Genomic DNA, 25,000 nt, shown 5'->3' on the forward strand with positions numbered 1-25,000 from the left:
AATTTTTTGTTGGCGGAAAAAATTAGGAGATTGTTTTATAATTAAATAACTAATTTTTGCAAAACTACCGATAATAATCTGCGAAATATAAAAATTTGAGACAAATTTTTGAAATCGACACTCTATTTTCTATTATGAAATTAACGTTTTCATTCTTACAAGGTTAATATTTTCGCAACTTAAAGTCTTTGTAAATATATATATATATATATATATATATATATATATATATATATATATATATATATATAACAAACTAGTAGAATAAAATGGCCAAAGGGCTATAATCAAAACTCTCTAATCTGAAAAAAGTCATTTTATTTATATTTATTAAATTATTTATTTTTCCATGCCATGATGATTGGGACTTCCATGGCCTACTTAAGAGATGCATAATCAAGGAAAGCAGACATATATTAAAACTGTAGATACGTAATGAGATACTTTTTGCCCTAAATAATAGCATTACTTTTGTTATAATGTCATTATCATGAGATTACATGTAGTCCAAGATCATATTATCAGTCAATCTGACCGTTAAGGGTTCTTTTGCTTGCCCCAAAACTCTATGGTAATATTAGCAAAAATATATATAAACAAAATTATGGTAACACTAAGAGGGAAATTATGATTAAGTCCTTCAAATCATGGAATTATTAACATAATGGAACTGATTATAAATGAAGGTCAAGACATTCATGAATTTCTGAACTGTATTTTTCCCACATTGAAGCAGACATTTAAATCTCCAATATTAGTACCTAGAAATGATAATTATGATGTATAAAGAAGTCCCAATTCCTTAAATATAATCATGAGAACCGTGTTCTATATATATCTATGAAATTGAATACATAAAAATACTTAATGATGTTGAAAAGAGACAGCTTGTTGTTCAATTTTTGGGAGCAATTAATTCTCAATGGGCCAATATGTGATAAGCATTATTAGGAAGAAAAAAAACTATTTTACGTAATTTTTTATTATTTATTTTGTGTGTGGGTCTCAATCTCATAGTGATAAAAAAAAAAGAACATTAGATAACGACACAATCAGATCTAGGTTTATAAAATAAAAAATGTACAAGTGTTTATGTCATTTTTTTTATTGATGTTTTTCTGAAATGTAATACATAACTTTGATCGAATTTGTTAAAACTAAATTTATTGATGTTCTACTCTACCTTAAATAAACCATTATAATGCGAAATGATATATCAAAATATCTCATACAAATCCAAAATAAATAAAGAATGAAAAATCCTATTCCTAGGTCCTAGCTGGTTCACATGTGAGATATACACACCAAAGTTGAGATTTCCAAATCAGCTGTGGTTTTGCTTGTGTTGTTGTATTTATATATTCTAATTTATGTTTATCTAGCAAAATTAAACAGAAATTGCTCTTTATAAACAAACATTACTTCTAAGCAAGAGCTATTTTTTTTTTCTTTTCTTTTTCACAAACGCTCTCTCATTGTTCCTCTGACCCAACAAATCCAATTCCACCTAGTTAATCTTTATTATTATTATTATTATTTGTTTTTGCGTGTGTGGCAGATAGAAGCTTCTTTCAAACGCAATATTATTATAATAGTTTATTTATTTATTTATCTATAATACAAAAGTGTAACCAATTTTCTAAAGAACTATTACAGTGAAAGAGCTCTTTTCCTTTAATACTCAGATCTGCTCTTTTATTTTTCTTTGCTATATGTGTGGCAGTATTATTATTTATTATGTCCTGTTCTTATAATCTCTGAACTCTCTCTCAATTCTCAACTCAATTCCAGAACAAAGAGAAAAGATCACTTCTTCTCTATACATTTCTTTCAAAATCCGAGTCTCCCTCCACTCGGGACTCACCGAGTCAACTCGCTTCTGTACTGTTCGGCATTGTGTGAGAGAGAGAGAGAGAGAGATAGGAGAGAGAGAAAGAGACGGTGTGTGTGTATGTGTCGGTGAAGCGAGATTGGAATGTGCGGTTCGGATCGGTCCAGACCGGCTCGGGTTCGGAGCTCCGGCGATCGTCAATGGCGGTCTGAGCTGAAGCTCGGAGGTGTGTAGTGTGAGGAAAAAGAGAAAGATGTTCAAGTCAGCGAGATGGCGGAGCGAGAAGAACAAGGTCAAGTCCGACTTCAAATTGCAGTTTCACGTCACTCAGGTGATGAGAATTTCTGATTCGCCGGAGAAAATTTCCCGAGCTTACCGTTTTGATTGAGAAAATCGAGACGAAGAAACGCTCTTTGACTTTATTTTTTGTGCTTTTCTTATTTCGCATTCTGTAATGCTTGATCGGAGACGAATTTTAGAATGTGATGCAATTTCAGAATTTAGGAAGTTGAAATTTCACTCAATTTCAGAATTTAGAAAGTTGAAATTTCACTCACATTGATGATCAGTGTAACCCTAGGAAAATGTGTATTCTTGATTGAGATTATTAATTTACTCTCTGTTTTGGTTTCAGGTTTCTCAGTTGGGCGTGGATTCTTTGACGTTGTCAGTGATTCCAGTGGATATCGGAAAGCCCAGCGTGAAGCTAGAGAAAGCTAGCCTGAAAGACGGTTGTTGCCGGTGGGAAAATCCGGTTCAAGAGACTGTGAAGTTCTTCCGGGAGCCGAGGACCGGGAAGATAGCCGAGAAAATCTACCGCTTCGTTGTCGCAAATGTAAGCGATTCTCTCGCTGTGAATAACATTTTGCTTGAATATTTATACCTTTCAATTGTTTTTGTTTATTTATTTTTTATAATGGAAGCTTTAAGTTGTTAATGTGGGTTTTGTGTAGGGATCGGCAAAGAACGGCGTTCTCGGAGAAGCTTTGGTGGATTTCGCGGCCTATGCAGAAGCCAATAAAGCTTCGACCGTCTCTCTTCCTCTCAAGAGTTCCAATTCTGAGGCGATATTGCACGTTAGTGATCTTTATTTTCCTCTTCTCATTGAGTATGTAGTTTTCGTTTGAATGAAGACTTCATTTTGCATTTATTTTTGGTTTCTTGAATAGGTTATGATTCAGAGGCTTCAAGGAGATGATCAGAGGTAATGTGATTACCTTTTTTTTTAAGGATAAGGGTATAGTTGTGTGGATTATAATGAGAGTGTATGATTTGATTGCAGAGAGGTTGTCGAAGGAGGTGACGACATAATAAAGCCTAAATCTGAAGATCGGAGCTTGAAGACCCACTTGAGCATTGGTCACATAGATGAAATCCTTGCAATGGTGAGTTAAATTTCATTCATGGTTTTTGTTTTTCCTTGGTTGGACTTTGCATGGCACTAAAAACTAAAGAAAAGTATGTGGATAGATTTACATCTCTGTTCTCAAACAATGTGTCCATTTTCACAGGATGTGCCGAATAGTAAGACCACGGACCATAACGGCGAACAGAACGGAAGCCACAGAGCTTCAAGTGGATCGGAACTCAACTTTTCGAGTTCCGACAGCAGCTCGGGGGTCAACACTCCTCGAGAAAACGCACTTAGAAACGGTGATGCCCATCAAGAGCCCTCAGGTCACAACTCGTCTGTGCCCCAGAAAGCAGAGCAAGCCCCGATGAGTGACGACGATCACCGGAGATCGCATTGGGTTTGGTCGGGAGCCTCAGAAAACGGAGTCGGCACTGAAGATAACGCCCTTTTGAGGGAGAATCCACGGTCCGCTTCGGACTCGGAGATCGACAAGCTTAGGGCCGAGCTCGGAGTCTTAGCCGGGCAAGCGAATATGTCGGAGTTGGAACTGCAAACTTTACGGAAGCACATCGTGAAGGAGAGCAAAAGGGGCGCTGATCTTTCTAGAGAAGTTGCCAGTTTGAAGGAGGAAAGAGACGAGTACAAGATGGAATGTGAGAGGCTAAAATCACAGCAAAAAGCTGAATCACGAGACAAAGCTGCCAATAACAACCGGTTGTCGATGGGAGACGGGGATCTTCGGACTCTCGTCGAAGAGATCAAAGAGGAGCTGAATCACGAGAAGGACACGAATCGCAATCTGAAGTTGCAGCTCGAGAAAACGCAAGACGCGAACGCCGAGCTGATTCTCGCCATACAAGACCTCGAAGAAATGCTGGAGCAAAAGGATAAGGAAATGACCTATACACCCCGCGAGTCGGGGCCGGGCGAGGAAGCCGATACGAAGCCGAGGGAGAGCGTGGGAAAATCCGAGTCGGACGAGGACGAAGAGCAAAAGGCGCTGGAGAAACTCGTCAAGGACCACAGAGACGCGAATGAGACGGCGATGCTTGAGCGAAAGATCACCGACCTCCACAACGAGATCCAGATTCACAGGCGAGACAGAGACGAGTTCGAGATGCAGATGGAACAGCTCGCGCTCGACTACGAGATATTGAAACAGGAAAACCACGATATCTCGTATAAGCTAGAGCAGAGCCAGATTCAGGAACAGCTGAAGATGCAATACGAATGTTCTCCCATTCACGAGCTCACATCCCATATGGAGAGCTTGGAGAGAGAGCTCTCAAACTCTTCAACAACGATAGAAGAGCTCGAATCTCGCATCAAAAGCTTGGAAGAAGAATTGAAGATGGCTTTAAAAGAGAAGGCGGACTCTTTGTCAACAGTAAAGGAGCTCGAGTCCGAAATCATAAGCTTGAGCGAAGAGCTTAAGGTGGGGACAAAGCAATTCACTGATTCTTCTGTGACAATAAAGGAGCTCGAGTCTCATGTCACAATCTTGGAAGAAGAGTTGAAGATCGCTTCCAAAGAGAAGACCGACTCTTTTGCGACATTAAAGGAGCTCGAGTCCGAAATCACAAGCTTGAACGAAGAGCTGAAGGTGCGGGAAAAACAATCCTCCGATTCTTCTGCGACAATAAAGAAACTCGAGTCTCATATCATAAGCTTGGATGAGGCTCTGGATATGAAGGAAAAAGAATCCTCCGAATTTTCACTGATGATTAAGGAGCTCGAGTCCCATATCGATGGCTTGGATGAAGAGCTGAAGAGACGGTCGAAAGAGCTTTTGAACTCTTTGGAGACCATAAAGGCTCTCAAGTCCCATATCAGAAGTTCAGATGAAAAACTGAAGATCCAATCAGAAGAAGCCTCTGTGTCTTTGGTCACCATAAAGGGGCTCGAATCCCGCATCGAGGGCTTGGAAGAGGAACTGAAGAACCGGTCAAGAGAATCATCCGACTCTTTTACGGCAGTAAAGGAGCTCGAGCAACACATCAAAATCTTGGAAGAGGAATTCGAGGAGCGCCAACGCGAATTCGAAACTGATCTCGAAGCTTTGATGGTATCGAAAGTCGAGCAAGAGCAGAGAGCGATCCGAGCGGAGGAGTCTCTGAGAAAGATGAGGTGGAAGAACGCGGGCACGGCTGAGAAGCTTCAAGAAGAATTCAGAAGGCTTTCTGCTCAGATGGCCTCCACTTTCGAAGCGAACGAGAAGGTCGCTACGAAGTCGATACAAGAAGCTAGCGAGCTCCGAGCCCAAAAGACCCAGTTGGAGGATATGCTTCGGAAGGTGAAGAGTGATCTTCGGGTAGTTCGTGACGAGTACGAGGCTAAACTATGCGCTCTTTCTAGCAAAAAAGACGAGAAAACCACTCATCTTGAACACCAAAAGCTCGAGATTGAGAACGGAAATCTGGTCTCGGAGTTGGAGAAACTGAAGAAATCTGTCGAGGAAAAGGAGATGATAATCGAAAGGGTAAATGCGGAGTGGAATAGTTTGAAGAATCATCAGGACGATAAGGAGGCCGACACCGAACGCTTACAATCAGAGCTTGAAAATCTTAAGTCTCAGTGCAAAGCCCTTGAGAATTCCTTGAGCGAAGACGAAGCAGAAAAAGAGAAGCTTAGAAAGCAAGTTTTCCAACTGAAGAACGATCTGAAGAAGAAAGACGACGCGATTTCCAACATCGAGAAGAAACTCAAGAATTCCGATGGGACTAAAGTTTCTCCAAAGAGCAATAATAAATCCGTGCCGGCTGTTCCTCGGGGACAGAAAGATGTTATTAATTTGAGGGAGAAAATAAAGCTCCTCGAGGTAAAAAAAAAAAAAAAATACTCGCTGATATACCACCATATGCTAATAATTTAACTAAGCGGAATTAATTTCTTTTTTACAGGGGCAAATAAAATCCAAAGAAGCTACTTTGGAAATCTCGGCAGCTATGTTTTTGGAAAAGGAAAAGGATCTTCAGACCAAAATCGAAGAGCTTCAGTGCCGATTAGAAGAACTCAGTCAAACCAGCGAGTCCCAAAAGGTCAGTCACGACGAGGCAGTTTAAATCGCCAATGCTCTCAAGTTTGTCTCAAATAACAGTTTCAAATGATCTCTGAACTCAGATATGTAAGGAGGCCGGTACTTCAACCTCCAAGGACGAAATATCGAGGTATGCCTCAACAGTTATTCGCTTATTTGGCGGTTTTTTTATTTTATTTTATTAAATTATTCATTTCTTCTCTTTCCTTTATCAGGGAAGAAAACGAAACCCATGTAAAGCTTGCAGATCTAGCAACCGAACTGGCATTGCTCAAGGAAAAGAACCGATTAATGGAAGACGATCTCAAGGAAATGCAAGAGAGATATTCGGAGACGAGTCTCAAATTCGCCGAGGTCGAAGGTGAAAGACAAAAGCTGGTAATGACGGTACGATATCTTAAAAACAATAGGAAGAACTAGCAAGTGTTTTTTCGCAAATTTAATTACCTCAAAAGTTCATCAGAAAAACCACCATGTATAGTTTAAGTGAGGGCTTAAAGGCTCAAATGAGAAACCCTGAGCCCCATGTTTCTTTAAAATTTAATAAATTATTCTGTACACAGCAAAAAAAAAAAAAAGAAAAAAAAAGAAAGTATATTTATAATATATATGATATTTTTTCAATTGGGTTTACTACAAAATAGTTTTTGTCTTCTGCTAAGTATAAGTTACTCGGTTCCTCCTGTAATTTTTGCCCTTCTTAAGAGCTTGCTCTATGTAACATTCTTAATTACCAATGTATTCTTTTTATTGGTTTCAATTCATTCAATATCCATACATACAATCAATTTTTGTTTTATTAGAGTTTCTACAAGGATGATCGGATTCTTAATACAAAGCATAAGATCATTAGACTAGATATCAAACTCTATCGTTGTCGTAAAGTTCAGTCATCGAAGAGGAAAGGAAATACTAGCCTAGTTCGGTGATTACAACACCTAAAATCTTAGCATGCGAAAAGAAAACTACTAATTAAGATAAGTACGTAATACGCGACGGTTTTACAAACTCGATCGTTAGCGTCATTCTTTTTACGACTAACTAGTTAATTTTGGCTCGGCCTCCCCTGAATACAAGAACTTCTCACTTTCACCAAGACATTTTCGAAAAATTGAGTGTCAAAATTTGGAGAATAATACAACTCTTAAAGAGACAATTCACATACAAGAACGAAATCGTAGGCAAACAAAGCTATTAGCTCGAATGACTAAAAAAATTCGCCACGACTGAAAATTGCCTCAGCGGTGCTGTAAAACTGTTCAAGGATGTCAACGTTGGTGAGATGTCAATCAAACTTTCTCGAAAAGATTTTGGTGCGAGATATTTAGCGTTGAAATCAGATAAATGTATAACATAATCTATGAATTAATGAGCTTTTAACTCGCTGGCATTTTTTTTTGGCACTTTCCTTTTGTTTGCCTCAAAACAGGTCACCCGTGACATAACCAAACTTAGACAAAGAACCGAAGTGAGCCAAAGGAGATAGATAAAATTATCTCATGACATCATTTTTTTAATAAATTATCTATCTGACTCTTGCTAATAGGAAGATTCCTCTAATTAAGTTTATATGAATGAATCACTCATAAGATGTGACTTTTGTGGGAATGTCGTTGCCAGCGGCATGTATTGTGACACGTCGTATATATTCAAATTCTCATTTAACAAGATACGTGAGAGAAAAATGAATTCCTACACCCTATCTTTAATTCTTTATACCTTTTAATTGATTGTTGAAATTATTTATCTCATAACTCCAATTATCAGAATTATTCATCGTAATTTATCATAGTTTATCGGAAATTATCAGAACTAATAAAAAAAATTAAAGTAAATTGAGAAAACAACGACTCTTTTTTGCAACATAAACTACAAAAAACGGATGTTGCTTTTAATTAAAATTAAATTTGATAAAACAAAAAAAACTACTATTTCTTCACAAAAAAAAAAAACCCCGAAAATATAACTCATGAAAATTGTCTACAAAAACTTAATGAAGTCCACTATCATCCCAAACAATAGTTTTTGTTGAAGATATATTTTTGCTTTTCTGATGATATAATCAATGTGTAAGTTTATTTGTTGTTATTATAATATCATATACTATCGGCAAAGATTATAGTCTAATTAAAAAATAAAATGGAAGCTAAAAACCAGACCTTATAAAATCGTTCTTTATGCCCATAATTTAGCTTAAAGACTCTAGACAAAATGTGAAATCTAGTTCAAATAATATAAGGAAGAGTAAGACGATGCTCAAGCATGATGGACCAGCCTCTGGCCCTAGATGGACCAGTCGCTCTGCCCTTGCATGGGCTCCCCATTTGCTTGGGCCCACCTACCTCCCACTTGCACGTCATCGGCTCGCCTAAGCCCCCATATATATATCTCGCTCAGGCTCCCTCGCACTGTCATCACCCCTCGCTAATTGTGCTCCGTCCAACAGATTCTCATCGTGTCCTAAAATATACTCACTCTGCTACCCAAAGAGAAGGTCTTCTATACAATCAACCTTGTCAAGGATCTAATTCCAAGCTAACCAAAGCCTTCTCACTCGGATTCGTACGTCTGAAATGGCCTCTCGTCCAAAGCGGCCTTTTGCATGCTTGCCTCCTTGGTTGATGCAGCCTTCTTGTCCAAATCGGTCTTTTTATGATTTCACCTTCTTCCCAAAATGGAATCTCGCTCTCTTCTCAATGAAGAGGCCTTTCTACGTAAAGAACAATTTTGTCTACTCGGATGCTAACCTCAAGAGGGCTCTCACCTGAAGATGTCTTCCAAACTGAAGTAGCCTTTCGTTTGCTTGCCTCACATCCCAAAGCAGAATTTCACCTGAAGTAGCCTTCTCAAAAAAATCCGTCTTTATTCACTCCAAATTTTCACCTGAAGCGGACTTTCGCTTACTCTCCCAATGCATTCTCTCACCCAAACTGGTCTTCTCTCTAAAAACGACCTTTTTGTCTATTCAATCGTAGCCCAAAGTGGCCTTATGTGCACTTGCTTCTTCGCCCAAAGCGACTTTCTTCCGTTCGCCTCTGAAGTGGCCTTATCACCCTAATCAACCTTTCATCATAACGCCTCCACACCCAAACTGGTCTTTGCATGCTCTTCTCCTCATCCATTTGCCTTGCAACCTTGCCCACAAGTGGTCCTTGTCGAGCTTCTTGTCCAAGGTCATGGCCTTCTTAGTCTACTTGACCCCTCGTCATCTTGACTCTTTATAAGTACCTCACTTGGCCGAAGTTTGATGTAAGTTCATTTCTAAGGTAATAATCTCTCTCTCTCTCTCTCAAAGTTCGCACCTTGCATTTTCACTCAAAATATCTAGAGCGTCGGAGCATGCACCGAGAAAGAAACCCCTTGCTCCTCTGTATATAGCTCACTTTATTTGTTTTTATCTTTGTTGCCTTTCAAATACTCTTTAGAGACCATATCCGCCTTTCAGATCACGGTCGTCTCGAGTTCAATGAAAAAAAATGACGTAACGATTTCTTTAATATACGTGGCATCTCAAGTCTATCTCGTTATTTCCGCATGTATTTTGCAATGTTGATTAAAAAAAACGACATCAACCTTATGAATTGAGCAATATACATTGTTTCAACCAATCATTGATTTGTATTCATATCTCATTAGACTGTTGTGCTCCATGTTTTCTAAAGAGTCAAATTTGTACATTGTTGCTGATTTTTTGAAAACATAAAACACATCAAAGAATATTGTAGTCCATCCAAAATCATACATAACAATATGCATATAAACTCATGTACCATATAGAACGTCAAATATAATAAAGTAGTTATAAAAACAAATTAGTTAATAATTTTTAATGGAATTATATGGTATTCAATCGATACCATCTAAACCCATAGAAAAATATTCGATGATGCCTTCCAATGTTATCAAATTACCTTGAAAAAAGTTTAATAATAATAATTAATTATTTTTATGAATTTTGATCGTACCAAACCATTTAAATCCATCAAATTCAATTATTAAATAACAATAATAGTAATAAATTTAAAGAAAATGGATGTATCATCAAAGACCGTCGAATTTTATCAAACATAGAGTCTTTTAATTATTTTGTCATGAATTTATTTGGATGACGTTCGATGGCTTTTCGTTGTCTTCTAGGATACATCTATCACTATGTAAAATAAATAAACTTAAACATTGATTGTGACATAAAAACAAACTAAAATATCTTAAACTTTTTCTACGCCCGGTATCTAGGATAGCCTAGTGGTAATTCCACACCACCTCATGTGTGGAGGTCGTGGGTTCAATCCTCACTGCTGCCTTAAAAAAAAAACATTTTCTACGCGGAGAAGATAAATCTTTTGTCTTTTTTGGTGTCGCCTTTAATGTCTTTTTTTATGTCATTTTTTATATAATTTATTTTGATTAGAGGGACACCAATGGAAACATCAAAATAGAATATCCGGGTTCATACGAAAGAGCGGTGGTGTATTTATTTTTATGAAGAGATATGTTTGACCTTTTGCATAATTTGTATTTTAAAGTGTCACAGATGGCCAATGATATTTTGTGAAGAAAAAAGAAAGGTTTATCTAGTGGCTATATAGCCACATGAAACTTTTGAAATTTTGAAATAACCAATGTTTCGTTAATTTTTTGTAAATACCAATGTAAATCTATTTACGCTATCAAAATAACCCAAAAATGCAGAGTAAATTTCTAGTAAGTATGACTATTTTTTATGAAACATTTACAAATTTTTTTCTGCTATATACGAAAAATTTACAAAACGTTCACTAAAACGCAAGCGCTTATGTTTATGTGGTTTATTTCGCTAAATTTTTGTTATAAATTATTGAAATATACAGAATTTCAAAACAAGTGTATAAAAATACATAAATATCCAGTAGTGCTTTTCTTGCATTATAATATGTGACTGGAGTATTTTGTGAAGAAAAAAAAAGGTTTATAAAATTATTGAAATATTCAGAATTTCAAAACAAGTGTATAAAATAAATAAATATCAGTAGTGCTTTTCTTGCATTATAATATGTGACTGGATTCTTCTACAAGTATAATTTCAAGGAAAATTGCCAAAAGTAGGACTAAATTAAGGCAAAATTCCATTTTCCTATTTTTTTCAAAAATTTACCAAACTAGGACCGGTCAAACAAAAGTCAAATGAGAGATACACAAAAATCTACCTATTATACCATCATACTAATTACCAACCTACAATCTTCCCCAATAAAATCTCTTATTTTTTCTCTTTCTTTCTATTTTCCCGCTCATCCCATCGAAAAAACGATTTTTTTTTATTACTCCTAGTTTGGTAAATTTTTTGAAAAAAATAGGAAAATGGAAATATCCCTTAATTTAGTCATAGTTAAGGAAATGTCCCTAATTTCAACGTACATAATAATAAGAGGAAATAATGACATATATTTAATATTTTAAAAAACATACATTTAAATACTTATTTTTCACAGCAAAAATACTTAATATTAGATTTCAATTACACCGTTAAACAAAATCAATTAAACTTGACGGAAATACAGGTGCAGTCTCATGTTAATTTTTTTTTTTTTAGTATTTTTGTTCTTTAAACTAATTAAGCATTAATATTATAACTATGACAATCTAGCTACATAGCCAATCTCAAACTTAGATTTTAGGAAGTAGTCAACATTTGTTTTATTTTATAATCTAGCAATTTACAGAAATAAACGTATAGGAAAAATCGGTATTACCCTTATGTAACAAAATCAAATAAACAAGTCACTAGCCAATGTTTCAAGATTATGTAATTGAAAGTCAATTAAATAATTTAAATATTGCATTTACACGCTTGCGATTTAAAATTCAAAACTTTTAAAAGAAAAGTCATTATGAAATATAATAAAAGAAGAAATCTAATATCGATTAGAATCAATTAAAAAAATCTGACATGATAATGAACAAAATAAACTTGTATAAATCATGATAAAATAAACCGAAATTCCCTAAAAAAAACCGAAATAAATGATTCGCTAATATGATAATGAACAAAATAAACCAAAATCAACCAACGTCGAAAAAAATAGCGTAAAGTGAAATAACAAATAATGGTCAATTGCCTTTTTTAAATTTGCTGAGTTAAAAAAAAAATCATAACTAATTCCTAATTAAGAGGATTTATATATTAAACCATATCAAATGCATGAATTAAAATAGAAAATCAATGGCACTCAAATCCACGTTTCACATTAACTAATTGAATTACAAATTAGAAAAGAGAATATTATGGAATAAATGAGTATAACGTGTATTAAAGATTAACTATTTCTTGCGCCCAAACGTTGGCTATGTAGGCATTTTCTACCGATTTTTAAACAAATTATATTCATGTAATTTTCTAAATAAATATTAAAATCACATCATTAATTGTGACTACATTTGAAACTTACTTAAAACGTTTGCTAGACTGAAATTCCAACGTTTCAAGTGGCATAGTCTGTGCGATTTTTTTTTATACCTAAGCATTAATGATATCATTAAAAACTTTTTTAATATTAAAAAATGATATTAATATTGCTTGATTAATTTTTAGAAATAAATATTAAATCACTTTTAATAATATCATTTTTATACTAAAATATCAATTAAGTATTTTTCAGAAAATGATATAATAAAAATATAAAATTGTTTTTAATATAAAACGTTTATAATATTAAAAAAAACTAATCAATCATTTTTCTAAAATAGATATTATTAATGCTTAATTAAATTTAAGAAATGAATATATTGAATCTTTTTAATAATATCATTAATGCTTACCTGTAATATAAAGTCATTTTTAATTATATAAATGATACTACTGATTTTTAATTAATTTTAAGAAAAAAATTAATTCGTGTTTAATTTGAGGCCGACACTTGTATTTCCGTCAAATTTGGCTGATTTTATTTAACGGTGCAATAGAAACTCAACAATAAGTATTTTTTCCGTAAAAAAATAATAATAACTATTTAAGTATATATTTATGAAAATATTAAGTATTTATATAGGTATTTCCTCTAATAATAATAATAATAATAATAATAATAATAATAATAATTATTATTATTATTATTATAATGAAAAACCTATAACTTCAACGCATAATCATAGCTAGCAGCCTAGTACCACGGACGGCTAATTGGCTTTATTTTTATTCTTATTTTTAAATATAAAACCTTCTTTTCTTTTTGTGATGCAATTATGTAGGGGCTAAATATATACGTCGAGATAGCAAAAAAAAAAAAAAAAATAAGAAATAAAAAACTATAGGATATATTCAGGCTTGTGATTTAATGTAGACTGTGATAAGTCTGTGACAAGAAATGTTGGCTTTAGTTTGTACGACAAAATAAATTGATAAACTTTATTTGTGTGGGCCATGGCTCGATATTATGAGAGTATCCGAACCGCTCTAATTAGGGTTTGTCGACATACAATATCATCACTTTTTGTGTTTTTACTCCATTTTTTTTTCCTTCTCACTGATTATATGAATATTTTCTACGTTAATATGTGTGTGTGTATATATATATATATATATATATATTCTCGTTTATTTATGACAGAATATAATTGAAATGAAACGAGAACAAAAAAGAAAAAAATACCTGGAATTATAAAATTAATAGTAACAAAGCTGACAATCTTATCATGTTATTAGATTTTTCAAAACAAAAAAAAATTAATATTATTCTATGGTATGAAATTATAGCGTGAGTTCTATCTATGTCTCCCGGCATTAGTTAGTATATCATCGATCATTAATTAAGGCAAATAAAAGAAATTGTGTTGAAAAAAATAATGCCGTGTAGTGGATATTAGGGTTGTATTATTGGTTTGAAATATAAAACTTAAATTAAATCACAAGTACGAATTTATCTATCTGTACATGTACAGAATTTATGCTTCACTTGAAACGAATATGTGACAACAGATAGCTATGGGCCTACCTCTTTGGAAAATCAGGGAAAAAAAAAAATAAGGCTGTATTTTGTTTTTATTATAGATGTGTGTCAATTAAATTCTATTATCGTAAATTTATTAGATTCTCCAACGTGTTGTCAATTCTGATAATAAATTGTTTGCCAAAATTGACGGTAATAAATGTCCAATTTCATATTTGAATTGTCTATCATATATTTTTGGTACTCAACACATGACAAGTCATGAAGATAGTTAAACCACTTTTTCTCTAATGATTTAACTAATTGCGAAAATTGATGGTAAATTTGGCTTGGACTATAAATATGTCAAATTTCAAATTTGCGCGTAATTGTCTATTATATAATTTTTTAGTCAACACACCATTAATTTAAGATTATATAATTATATACGAAGTAGAGATGGCGTAGTCACTAAGTTTAAAAGTAAACAAAATAAAATTGGCGTCTTCTTTTGTTGGATTGGTACACAACACACGACAAGTATTAAAGATAATCAACTTTTTTTTTCCTTTTCCCTTTTTTGCTTTTGCATTATTGGCAGCCTTTTATTGTTGTAAATAGTTTTTTTGGTCACGTGGAAAGCTTTTACAATCTTAAATCTAAACTAAATTACCTAATCTGAATTATGATATCAACTTACGTAGATAAATTTTCAAACCACCACCAGATGATATGAAAAAACAAAGATTTTTGTACTACAAATAAAGAAAAAAAAAGAAGATAGAGAGAGAGAGAATAATTTCGACATGTGTAGTACTTTGAACTCTCTCCCTCCTAAATAGTTTGAAAAGATTTTGTATATGACAAAATAAAATGTGTATTAAGAATGAGACAATTTTCACCGCAGATATCGCTCTTGCTTCTAACTCTCAATGAAAGAAAGAGGGAAAAGAAGAGAAAAAGAGGAAAAACTAATTCATCATATTCATTTATTGATCCATATTACAATAATTAAATGCCATTATATATATAGGCACTTAACCTAGTTATTTTAATTACAACATGGTAAACTATCTTCTAGGGATCACCTCGTCCTTAAGGTGGTAAACTATATAATTTTATTTTACTCTTTTGAATACATAATTAATCCAAATTAACAAAAGATCCAACACAAAAGAAAAAAAAAAACAAACACAATTATTTCAACTCAATAGCCACTTGCACATTTTTCCGTGGGACCGCCGTCACAAACATATCTCCGTGTTTGTCTTCTTTCACGCTACGCAAAAGATTTCAAGTACTCAACACTATTTATCGTCAATGGCGCGATTATAATCGCGTCATTTTCCCCTCATAATTGGATGCAGCGAGGCTTGTTCATCTTCATCATCTTGTCATTTTTAGTTAGTATACATCGTTGTCGACAAACCTGAATTAATTAACCCTTCTTTTCGCTGCTAATTATTTCCTCATTCCCTTCACAAAGTCCGCCGCAACGGCTTGAAATTTGACGCTCTTCATAAACTCATTTCGTCGTGGCGAGTACAAAGTTTGATTTGCTTTGATTTTGTCGTCGATTTTGTACACGCCTTTCAATGAAAGTACCAATATCGATATCATTCTTCGAACAAGTGTTGGCTCCGTAGAGATGCTACTTAATTAGACGGGTAGATAGAGCTATATATATAATCTAGCTAATTAATGGTTGATCACAAAACGTTTGGATTAATCCACTATATATATATATATATATATATATATAGCCTAGTGAGCTACGCATATAATCTCATATTTTCGTATACATCCATAGATCTAAAGAGAGAAATCATATTTTACTCTGCATTAGAGCATAAACAGTCACAAGAGCCATGACAAGAGATCTATTAACAACACTCTTCTCTATCACCAAAGTCAACACATCATCACCCAAAATCACTCCTGAAGATAATTGCTTTCTCTTTGCCTGCATATATATATATATATATATATATATAACAAAAACTCTCATCAGATTCACTTTTCAATGTCCCAAAAAAAATTAAAGCCTCTATATATATATATAATCTCACCTCAGCAACAAGTTTTCCATGGCAGTCAATTATCTTGAGAGCTGATTCACCAATTGAACCTTCTAATCTGTACCAGCTTTTGCCGTTCGATAACCTGAAGCTCACTTTGCATGAGAAATCTTTATCACCATGATTAACCTTATTTTTCTTCACATTAAACAATGGCTTATCATCTTTAGTCTTGACCAAACCGTTGCTCTCATACCCTTCCCAATTGCTCAATAGCCACATACTCTGCAAGAAAAAAACAAACATCCCAAACCATAATAAGAGAACGATAATTCCCTCTTAACTAGATCCACATGAGAAAGAATTTTATTTCATTATTATTATCATAAGATCTAGTGATGACAAGTAATGGTCATTATATTATATATATATTACTTACTTTTCTGAGAATTGTGAAGAGAACTTTTCCACTTAGATCCATGAGAAACACTTCATCGCTGTTCTTCTCGTCATAGTTTTCAACTCTATACACAATCTCACCAAACTCATCATAGACAGTACAGCCATTTCCTTGCATCACAAGGGATTTCATCCAAACCGTTAAGGTCTCTGTCTTTGAAACTTTCAGAATATCAATAATACCATCACTTGATGAAGGTGAAGAAGGTGAAGAAGAAGAAGTGGAAGTTTGAGACTCAGCAATAATAGGTATAAAGCTATTGGCTGGGCTTAGTGGATGAACTCTGCCCATTACAAGTGTTTGAGAGAGACCAACCCAAAAATAAAAAGAGAGAGAGAGAGAGAGAGAGAGAGAGAGAAGAAGAATAACTATTTCTAGAGAGAGAGAGAGAGAATTTGATGTGGTATGAATTATATGATAATATGAGATTGATGAGAAAGACTTGGTATTAATGAAGAGTAGTGTTCCTCTCTTTCTCTCTCACCTATTTGCATTTATATAGAAAGAAATTAGCTGATGTAACTTTGTTAAATAATTTCTTATTTATCTGTAATATTTTTGTGTATATACATTATATGTATGTGGAATCAACACGTTACACGTTTAGCATGTGAATACGTGTATTTAAAATGCCAATCTGATATGATACCATAGGTAAATTTTATAATGATATTTATGGTAGCTGTACTAATCATACATTTTGAAAATGATCCCATCTAGAGCTGAAAATTATTTGTTTAACTATTACGAAGTTTTCCAATGAGAAAAATGTTTTTGGGATATTTTATTTTATTCTGTGAGTGATATGAACATGAAAAACAAGCATATAAATAGTTTTTTTTTTTTTTTTTTTTTTTTTTAAAATAATGTACGTATCACACCAGCACATAGCGTTACTTTTTCCTTGCCGCACCCATTTGGGGGGCGGGGAGATTTTGAGTATGCCCATTAAATATATATATATATATATTGTACAGAAGCTTAATCATCTCTCGGGGTAAAAAAATAATATGGAATTATCTTTTCTGTAAATAACCTTGTGAATTTTATTTATATGCCATCACTTTTCTGATACCACCTCTGGCAATAACTATACAAATCGACCAAAAGAAGAAAAAGGCAAGCAATATTCTATTTTTTTAATATCAAACTATATTTAACACATCTAATAATTCATGATATATATATATATATATATATATATATATATATTATTGAATTAGAAAAGTCTCACATTGGTGATTATATGTATGAATGGACATGTGTTTATACATCAGTTGAGCCTCTCCAATTAGTATCAATTGGTTTTAAGATTGAATTCAACATGCATGATATCAAAGTCTTGTACATTCACACAACTTGAATTTGACCCGATCCACGCGAAGTGTGGAAGATACTCGGTCTGATCACGCAACGTGTGAGAGAGAGTATTGAAGTGAAAAGTCACACATTGGTTGTGTGTGAATGGACATGTTTTTTTATATAACTTGAGTCTCTCCACCCAGTTAGGAGATCAATTGGTTTTAAAATGAAATTCAACACACACACACATATATATATATATATATATATATATATATATATATATATATATATATATATATATAGCGTGTGAATAATGGAGAAATGACATTTCTTTAAAATATCTATACACTATACAAGAACTAGCAGATCTTTCGAGGGTGAGTTTATGAGGGTTTTTTTTTTAATATAACTGTTGTTTTTATAGCGTTTACTTTTTTAGGGTCTAGTCTCTATTCCACTTCTTAAATTCTTGACTAGCCAAAATCAAAGACTATAGTGTCTAATTAGTTACAAGAGCCTTTAAGTAAGACGAGGTAATAAATTAATATTGTTTATAAATGTATTTATAGTGCATATAAAATAGTATTTAAAGAAATTGAATTTTAGCTTAAGGAAAAAAACTTGTGATGATATAAATTTAATTTATAACAGATAATATAAATATTTATTAGAAAAACAAGTACTACTAAGTAGCAACTAAAATTTTCTTTAAAAAAAAGTCTAGAGTATTTTGCTATTAAGTTTTATGGAAAGATTATTACCTTAAAAATCCAATCTTTAAATTGTCGTTTCTTAACCACTAGTACTTCCAAATAAATATTTTATTTGATTCTTTGTCTTGGTCTTGTAGCAATCTTATCTTTGTTGCAGCGATCATGATTCATGACTTGTAAGACTCGCATTGAATTCGCAATTTTGTTTTTGGCATAATGTGTACGCTATGCAATATATATATATATATATATATATATATATATATATATATATATGTATGTATATATATGTATATTTTATAAAAATTCCTCAAAGTGATATATTGATAAAATCAAAACTTGGATTACAAGAATAGTGAAAAAAAAAATAATTCAAAAACTTGTACATAATAAAGATGAAAATTAAAATGGATCACAAACAATCATAAATACAACAAAGCAACATGTGGGTTACCTGTCTATTCAAGTAACCAGTAATTATCAGATTATTACATGAATCACGAACATATGCGTCGATCTTTGTCTGTTGCAGATTGTTGTTTTAGGGGTCTTGCTCGGCTGAGATCTACAAAAAAAAAATCATATCTTAAATATGAGATTCAAATATGAAAAAAATATTCAAAACCACTCCGATTAACGATCGAGCGGTATAAAAGTCAGATATAATAAGTCTGGATTATTGAAACCTAATAAAAAAGAAAGACACAAAGAAGAAAATAAAAATAAAAAATACATTTTCCAATATCAAGAGTCATATATTGGTGAAGATCACTGGAGTCTCCGTATCATAGGGAAGACGACGACACCAAAGATTAAAAGTTCAAGTCTTGATTTTTGAGAGAGAGAGAGAGAGAGCGCGACTTCTGGGGATTAAGAGATCGAGGGAGAGAGCCGAAATAAAAAATTCAATTAACTCCTTTTTTTATTGAACCTACATATTGTGATTCAATATGTTTGACAAATATTATAAAGGGTTATTAAGTTATATAGCCACACGGTTATAATGAATTGTGATATAGCCCACATTTCGTTAATTTCTTGTAAATAACCAAGTTAACTTATTAACAGATTTATAAAAGACTTATTTAATCCAGGCAAACATGTAAAAAAAAGTAGTTAATAGGCTGCCACGTATGCAAGTTGACTATTTACAAAGTATTTACTAAAGGTTGACTAATTTACAATTCCTATAGTTTAGGTGGCTTATGTAGCCAATTTTTTGTATTATATAAATGATATTGCAGAAATATTGGATAATTGCGATTTATTATGAATAAAAATAAAATATTGTAAGAAAACTAATAAATAAGATATTAGAACAAAGATATGGAAACACTAATATATAATAAATTCAATCAAAATGCTAATCAATACAAATGAGGATTGGAAGAAAAGAAAAAGTCTCTTAGAATACAACAATGATGACACGAGCGGTGCACCAGAACGTACGTCTCTAACAAATTAGAACCACGGTCAAAATTTACCACCACGGTAATAGAGAGAAAAATACTCGAGAGAAAATGAGATGACTTATTCGGAAGGCAAACTTCATAAAGTACTTAATGAGTGAGTCAAATATCTTCCTTTTATAAGCCTCGTGAACAATTAAAATAATTTTTCATAATGCTCGGAAATGCCATTACTAGGTGTTAATGGTCGTTGGTTACAAACATTAAAAAAAAATCTGTTTGAACGTTTCAAACATTCACCAATTTACGAAATCCGGCATAAGTACACATCTGACTTAACCCATCTTAGTTCAGCCCGTCTGCAGTACAATGCGCATGTGTGTTGGAGATTAGCTTGTGTGCATCTTAACCCATCCAGGGAACTGGATAATCTTTGGAAACTCAAATCCTTGTGCAAATTAAGTTTATATCTGCACTACAAAATCCACATATCTCTACCATGTAAGACTTTTGTATATTTTCCCTTCACAACACATTCATTTTCCTTCACAATTTTTGTGATGTTTTTCAACACACTTTAAGCATTAATTTTTCATTAATCTTAACTCCGATTTCGAAAAATAAATAAATGAACTTATGCCCCTCGCTACGAAGAATAAGAATCTGCTCTAAAATTTCATTTTCGGTGAATGAACCCACTCAAATATTTTAAATCGGCCACTTAGTTGGATAACTAATCCTCTTTATTATCACTTTCCAAGCCTATATGATTACAATCTCTATACATATTGTTAAATGCGATTTCTCGGATAACATTTGCAAGACAAGTGGTGGAGTGTAAACTTTAACTTCTCTATTATCTTGAGAGGATCATGATTATGAAGGGTAAAGCCGATACATAATAGCCTCTAGAGGATCCTCATAATTATGATGAGGAAGATTTGGAGTTCCAGAGAATATCGTGACAATGAGAGGCAAATCCCAAAATTTTACAATCGGCAAAGGTTCTTAAGAAAGGTGACTAGAGTTGTGATTGTTGTTGATCTTTGTATCTGTCTTGTCGAGTGGTCAGATCTTTGGCTTTTGTCGCATAAACAAGATAAAAATAAAATGCAATCTATCGGGGTACAAAGATTTTTCTCCAGACGCACGCTCCGATGTTCAATATAAGCTCGAGTGCGAATACGAGGTGGGGGTTATAAGTTCTCGTATTGAGTCTATAATTGTGAGGAGAGAAAGAGAGAGTTTGAGAGGTAAGTTTGGATCAATTTTGCCTTAGTTGAGAGTTGCTTTCCTAAAAAAATGGTTCATAAGGTATTATTCATAGTGCTTTGATGTTGTTGTACGGACATAACGGCTGACTTGGACGTGGACCTTAGACATGGCCTTGTGGATCGAAGAGGAAATGTGAGTGTGCGAGATGGCTCCTCACTTCATGGATGGCGAGCGCCTGACAAGTCGTATCCAGGTAGGGTGCCTGGCTTCCACACCTAAAATAAGTTAGCAGAGCGCCTTGATTGGCGAGGCGTGTCTCGGCCTAAGCAAGGTATCCGGCTTCCATGCCGAGGATGGGTGAGGTGTATGCCTCTCTGAGAAAGGCATGCCCCAGCTCCTCGCCCATTACGAAGGAGGAGGAAGCCTCGTTTTTCGAGGCATGTCTCAGCCCCTAGCCCGGGGTGGGAGAGGAGCTCCTCGCTCGGCTAATAAGCCCTTGGCCCGACTTCGATTTTGGATTGGGCCTTTTTATCATGTATTCGCATCATTTTTTGTGTTTGATTGTCGGCTTCGGTTTTTTTTTATGATAGTATAATATATATATATATATATATATATATATATATATATATATATATATAAACAACTTAGCATGATGATGGAACTAAACAATTTAGCATGATGATGAAGCTAAAAAATGAATAAAAACAGCTGTGGCGTCCATTTTTACTTAAAATGAAATCTTGATTGAGAATAAAATAATAACAAATAAAATAGTAAATCCCAGAATAATTAAGAGATGTATCAAATAAAATAAAAGTAAAGAAGCACTTAGGAATACAAGTACTGAGAGAGAGAGAGAGAGAGAGAGAGAGAGAGAGAGAGAGAGAGAGAGAGATTTACGTGTAATGTGCTTTTTTTAGAATTGTGATGTGCTTGTCACATATATAGTATGGAACTGCAAGAAGACAATCCACAATGAACGAAAAGTGGACTGTGATTTATATGAGGGAATCCAATGAAGAGGCCCAACAAAAAGCGAAACATTTCAAGTGAACGAAAAGACACCAAAATATTGGCTTATATAATCATCAAGCTCGCGATTTGATCAACTTTTTCTTTCGATCTTTATACTTTATGCATGTAATTTAGATAAGATACCAAGCATGCCTCGTTATTAGTTATCAATAAAATAATATGATGCCTGAAATGTTTTGTTTTACTCTTCATGTGGATAGAAATCTTATAATGCTCCAATTAATTTGGATTATTGGTACACAATGATGCTATTACTAGTAAACATTAAGCATATGTGTTGGTTGTGAAAAAGGATCAGATCTCCTCTAGCATAGTTTGATCTGACAAAACAATTTTGTTAAAGTTATTTGAGTGAAATTGTAAGAAAATGTTCAATATGCGAATTACTTGTGCTGCATTGTCCTCCCACGCGAATATAACTCGAAACTTCCCAATTTTCAGTTAAGAATATATTGAGTATATATTATCGCATATGTGATTTTCAATTCTGTGAGATTCGCGAGAGATTTGTGAGTTGACCTAATAAAACTCTCTGGGGTCGAATTAGGTCATACACACTTGTTAGGCAAAACTCACGCCGCCTTAAACTTTGAGCTAGTCTCTCTGTCTTGGAGATCTACATCGACAACTAGCTTTTGGTACTTGTAATTTGTGATCACTGTTTTGATTTGAATTTATGATGATTGCATGTGTTTGCATTAACGTGCTTGATAATTTTCGGGAGGAGACAGGATGAAACATAGAGAGAGTCTCTAATCCGAGGGGAGCTCGGATTTATATCCATTGGAAGAGTCAAAGACAGAGGTGATTGTGAGGGAGTCATCATACTTAATATTTTTATTCATTTGATTGGTTGATATAGTGGATTATTTTCACCCAGACGTATCAGTCTTCCTGAATATGTGTTCTATCGCCGAACATAGTTATCGATTCTCTTGTGTCTGTTTTTAGCTTGATTGTTTGCTTGTTTATCACTTTGATTAAAATTGTCTAAAACAATTAGTAATTCAACAAGTTGTTTCACGATACTCCTAATAATTAAACAACTATTTTAATCACGTAGAGTAATTTTAATTTATTTATTAGATACGCTAATATTTAGTGAACCAGTGTAATCATATTGCGTATGATATAAAATATTTACTGAAATTGACATACTGAATTATTGCTATACACATATTCTGACTTTTCTTTCTTTGAAAAGAATATTAGGTTTAGCAATATAATGTTAACGTTCCCGGGTAAATTAAGAGGAGCGTGATTATTGTATAAATGTTTGACAAAGGGTTTTTGAGTTGGTTATTAATTAATTTGATTTCATTTTCACTATTTATAATATTTATATTGTCGATGTATTACATCATATATATACCTATATGTATTATAAGTAATGAACATATACTGTTCATAAGAGCAACCAAACATATTGTATTTTATTACTTTTGTGGTCTACTGCATGTAAGTCATGTGTCATTGTTACACTTAAATGAAGCTTATTAATATCACTGCTTGATTATTGTTGTGTCTTATGTGTTTAAAATAATTATTACACTATATTCTTCATCAATAAATTTATAAGACAATTTTGACATCTATATTACTGTCTTCCAATATTAGATAAACACATAATTCCAAAATATCATCTTCACAAATATTTGTCATATCAGTATCATAATATATAAAGTATATATGTATATATATTCAACTATAATAGTTTTAATTAGAAGCAAAAAAAAAAAAAAAAAAAAAACTGTAATCATTAATATCATACGAACTCGCAGCAAAACACGGGTTATATGCTAATATATATATATAGATGTATGTATATATATATGTATATATGTATGTATTTATATATGTATATATGTATGTATTTATATATGTATATATAGGTACAAGAGGTGAGACCAAATATGATAAGGTATTTTAAAGGCTATTAATGCTTTTAATAATTAGATGGCTTAAACAATAGTTTGGTGGACTTTTAATCCTCAACTTTTCTATGCAAAAGTTTATTTTGCATTCTTTTCGTAGGCCCCAGTTATATAGAAACATGTATTATATAGAGTTGATTTCCTTGTCAATGTACAATGCTGAACATTAATATGTTTTGTTTATTAAGTGAAGCCTTGTACAAACATATTGTGTCATGCCAACACATATATGATTATCAACCTTTTTCTTTTCTTTCTAAACTTAAATTATAACTTGATCCATCGAATGTGATAAAAAAAAATGTTCATAGCAGATTTTGTGAGAAACGTAAAAAAAAAAAATCAAAAAATATGTGTATGTGTATATATTCAAGACCTATATTTTACAGCAGTAGGTTGATTCAAAAAAAGTTATTTAACGTTCAAAATAATAAATGTGCTCATTATTTTAAACTTTAAGCTCCTAAAAACCACGAGTTTATCTTATATATCCTAGATGTTTATATTAGGGTATAATGTCATCTTGGTCTCTTTTTAAATGATAAGTTTATTATTAAAACTTTGTAAATATTAAACGTAATTAAGTTATTACGTGTATAATTATATCTAATTTATCAAATTTCTCTACATAAACCTCTAGCTCTACATCATAAATATTCATAAGACCAACGCAAACGCAATAATAATTTTTTTATAGCAAAGCTGTTTGCGTGTATGTTACTATAGATACAATTTATTTTACATGTTCATATATTTAGGGAAAAATATTGTTCATATCTTAT

The 25,000-nt window shown here is 33.0% G+C and overlaps 2 protein-coding genes across 2 annotated transcripts; one reads left to right on the forward strand and one right to left on the reverse strand.

Moving 5' to 3' along the window:
• The first annotated feature begins 1,669 nt into the window (after positions 1-1,669).
• Positions 1,670-6,999, forward strand: LOC149405713 (uncharacterized). Its single transcript, XM_089607977.1, has 9 exons — positions 1,670-2,162; positions 2,466-2,666; positions 2,785-2,907; positions 3,001-3,035; positions 3,114-3,216; positions 3,343-6,003; positions 6,086-6,223; positions 6,306-6,352; positions 6,438-6,999. Exons 1-9 carry the CDS (start codon positions 2,085-2,087, stop codon positions 6,640-6,642), a joined length of 3,591 nt encoding a protein of 1,196 aa, XP_089464103.1. The 5' UTR covers positions 1,670-2,084; the 3' UTR covers positions 6,643-6,999.
• Positions 7,000-15,087: 8,088 nt separating this feature from the next.
• On the reverse strand, positions 15,088-17,056 carry LOC149405714 (protein LURP-one-related 4-like). The gene is made up of 3 exons (XM_089607979.1): positions 16,584-17,056; positions 16,196-16,429; positions 15,088-16,089 (listed from the first exon to the last, which is right to left on the reverse strand). The coding sequence occupies exons 1-3, from the start codon at positions 16,893-16,895 to the stop codon at positions 15,952-15,954; spliced, it is 684 nt and encodes a 227-aa protein (XP_089464105.1). The 5' UTR covers positions 16,896-17,056; the 3' UTR covers positions 15,088-15,951.
• Positions 17,057-25,000: the final 7,944 nt, after the last annotated feature.

This window comes from Urtica dioica, chromosome 2 (assembly GCF_054948205.1).
Source record: "Urtica dioica subsp. dioica isolate 48M chromosome 2, U.dioica_male_clone48M_v1_H2, whole genome shotgun sequence".
Taxonomy (NCBI): Eukaryota; Viridiplantae; Streptophyta; class Magnoliopsida; order Rosales; family Urticaceae; genus Urtica; species Urtica dioica.

Excerpts from the sequence above, each read along its gene's own strand:
- LOC149405713 (XM_089607977.1), top strand. The coding sequence starts at position 2,085 with ATGTTCAAGTCAGCGAGATGGCGGAGCGAGAAGAACAAGGTCAAGTCC. Across the intron at positions 3,036-3,113 it reads CTTCAAGGAGATGATCAGAG|AGAGGTTGTCGAAGGAGGTG; the intron begins GTAATGTGATTA and ends ATTTGATTGCAG. Across the intron at positions 6,224-6,305 it reads AAACCAGCGAGTCCCAAAAG|ATATGTAAGGAGGCCGGTAC; the intron begins GTCAGTCACGAC and ends CTCTGAACTCAG.
- LOC149405714 (XM_089607979.1), bottom strand. The coding sequence starts at position 16,895 with ATGGGCAGAGTTCATCCACTAAGCCCAGCCAATAGCTTTATACCTATT. Across the intron at positions 16,430-16,583 it reads TCTTCACAATTCTCAGAAAA|AGTATGTGGCTATTGAGCAA; the intron begins GTAAGTAATATA and ends TTTTTCTTGCAG. Across the intron at positions 16,090-16,195 it reads ATGGAAAACTTGTTGCTGAG|GCAAAGAGAAAGCAATTATC; the intron begins GTGAGATTATAT and ends ATATATATGCAG.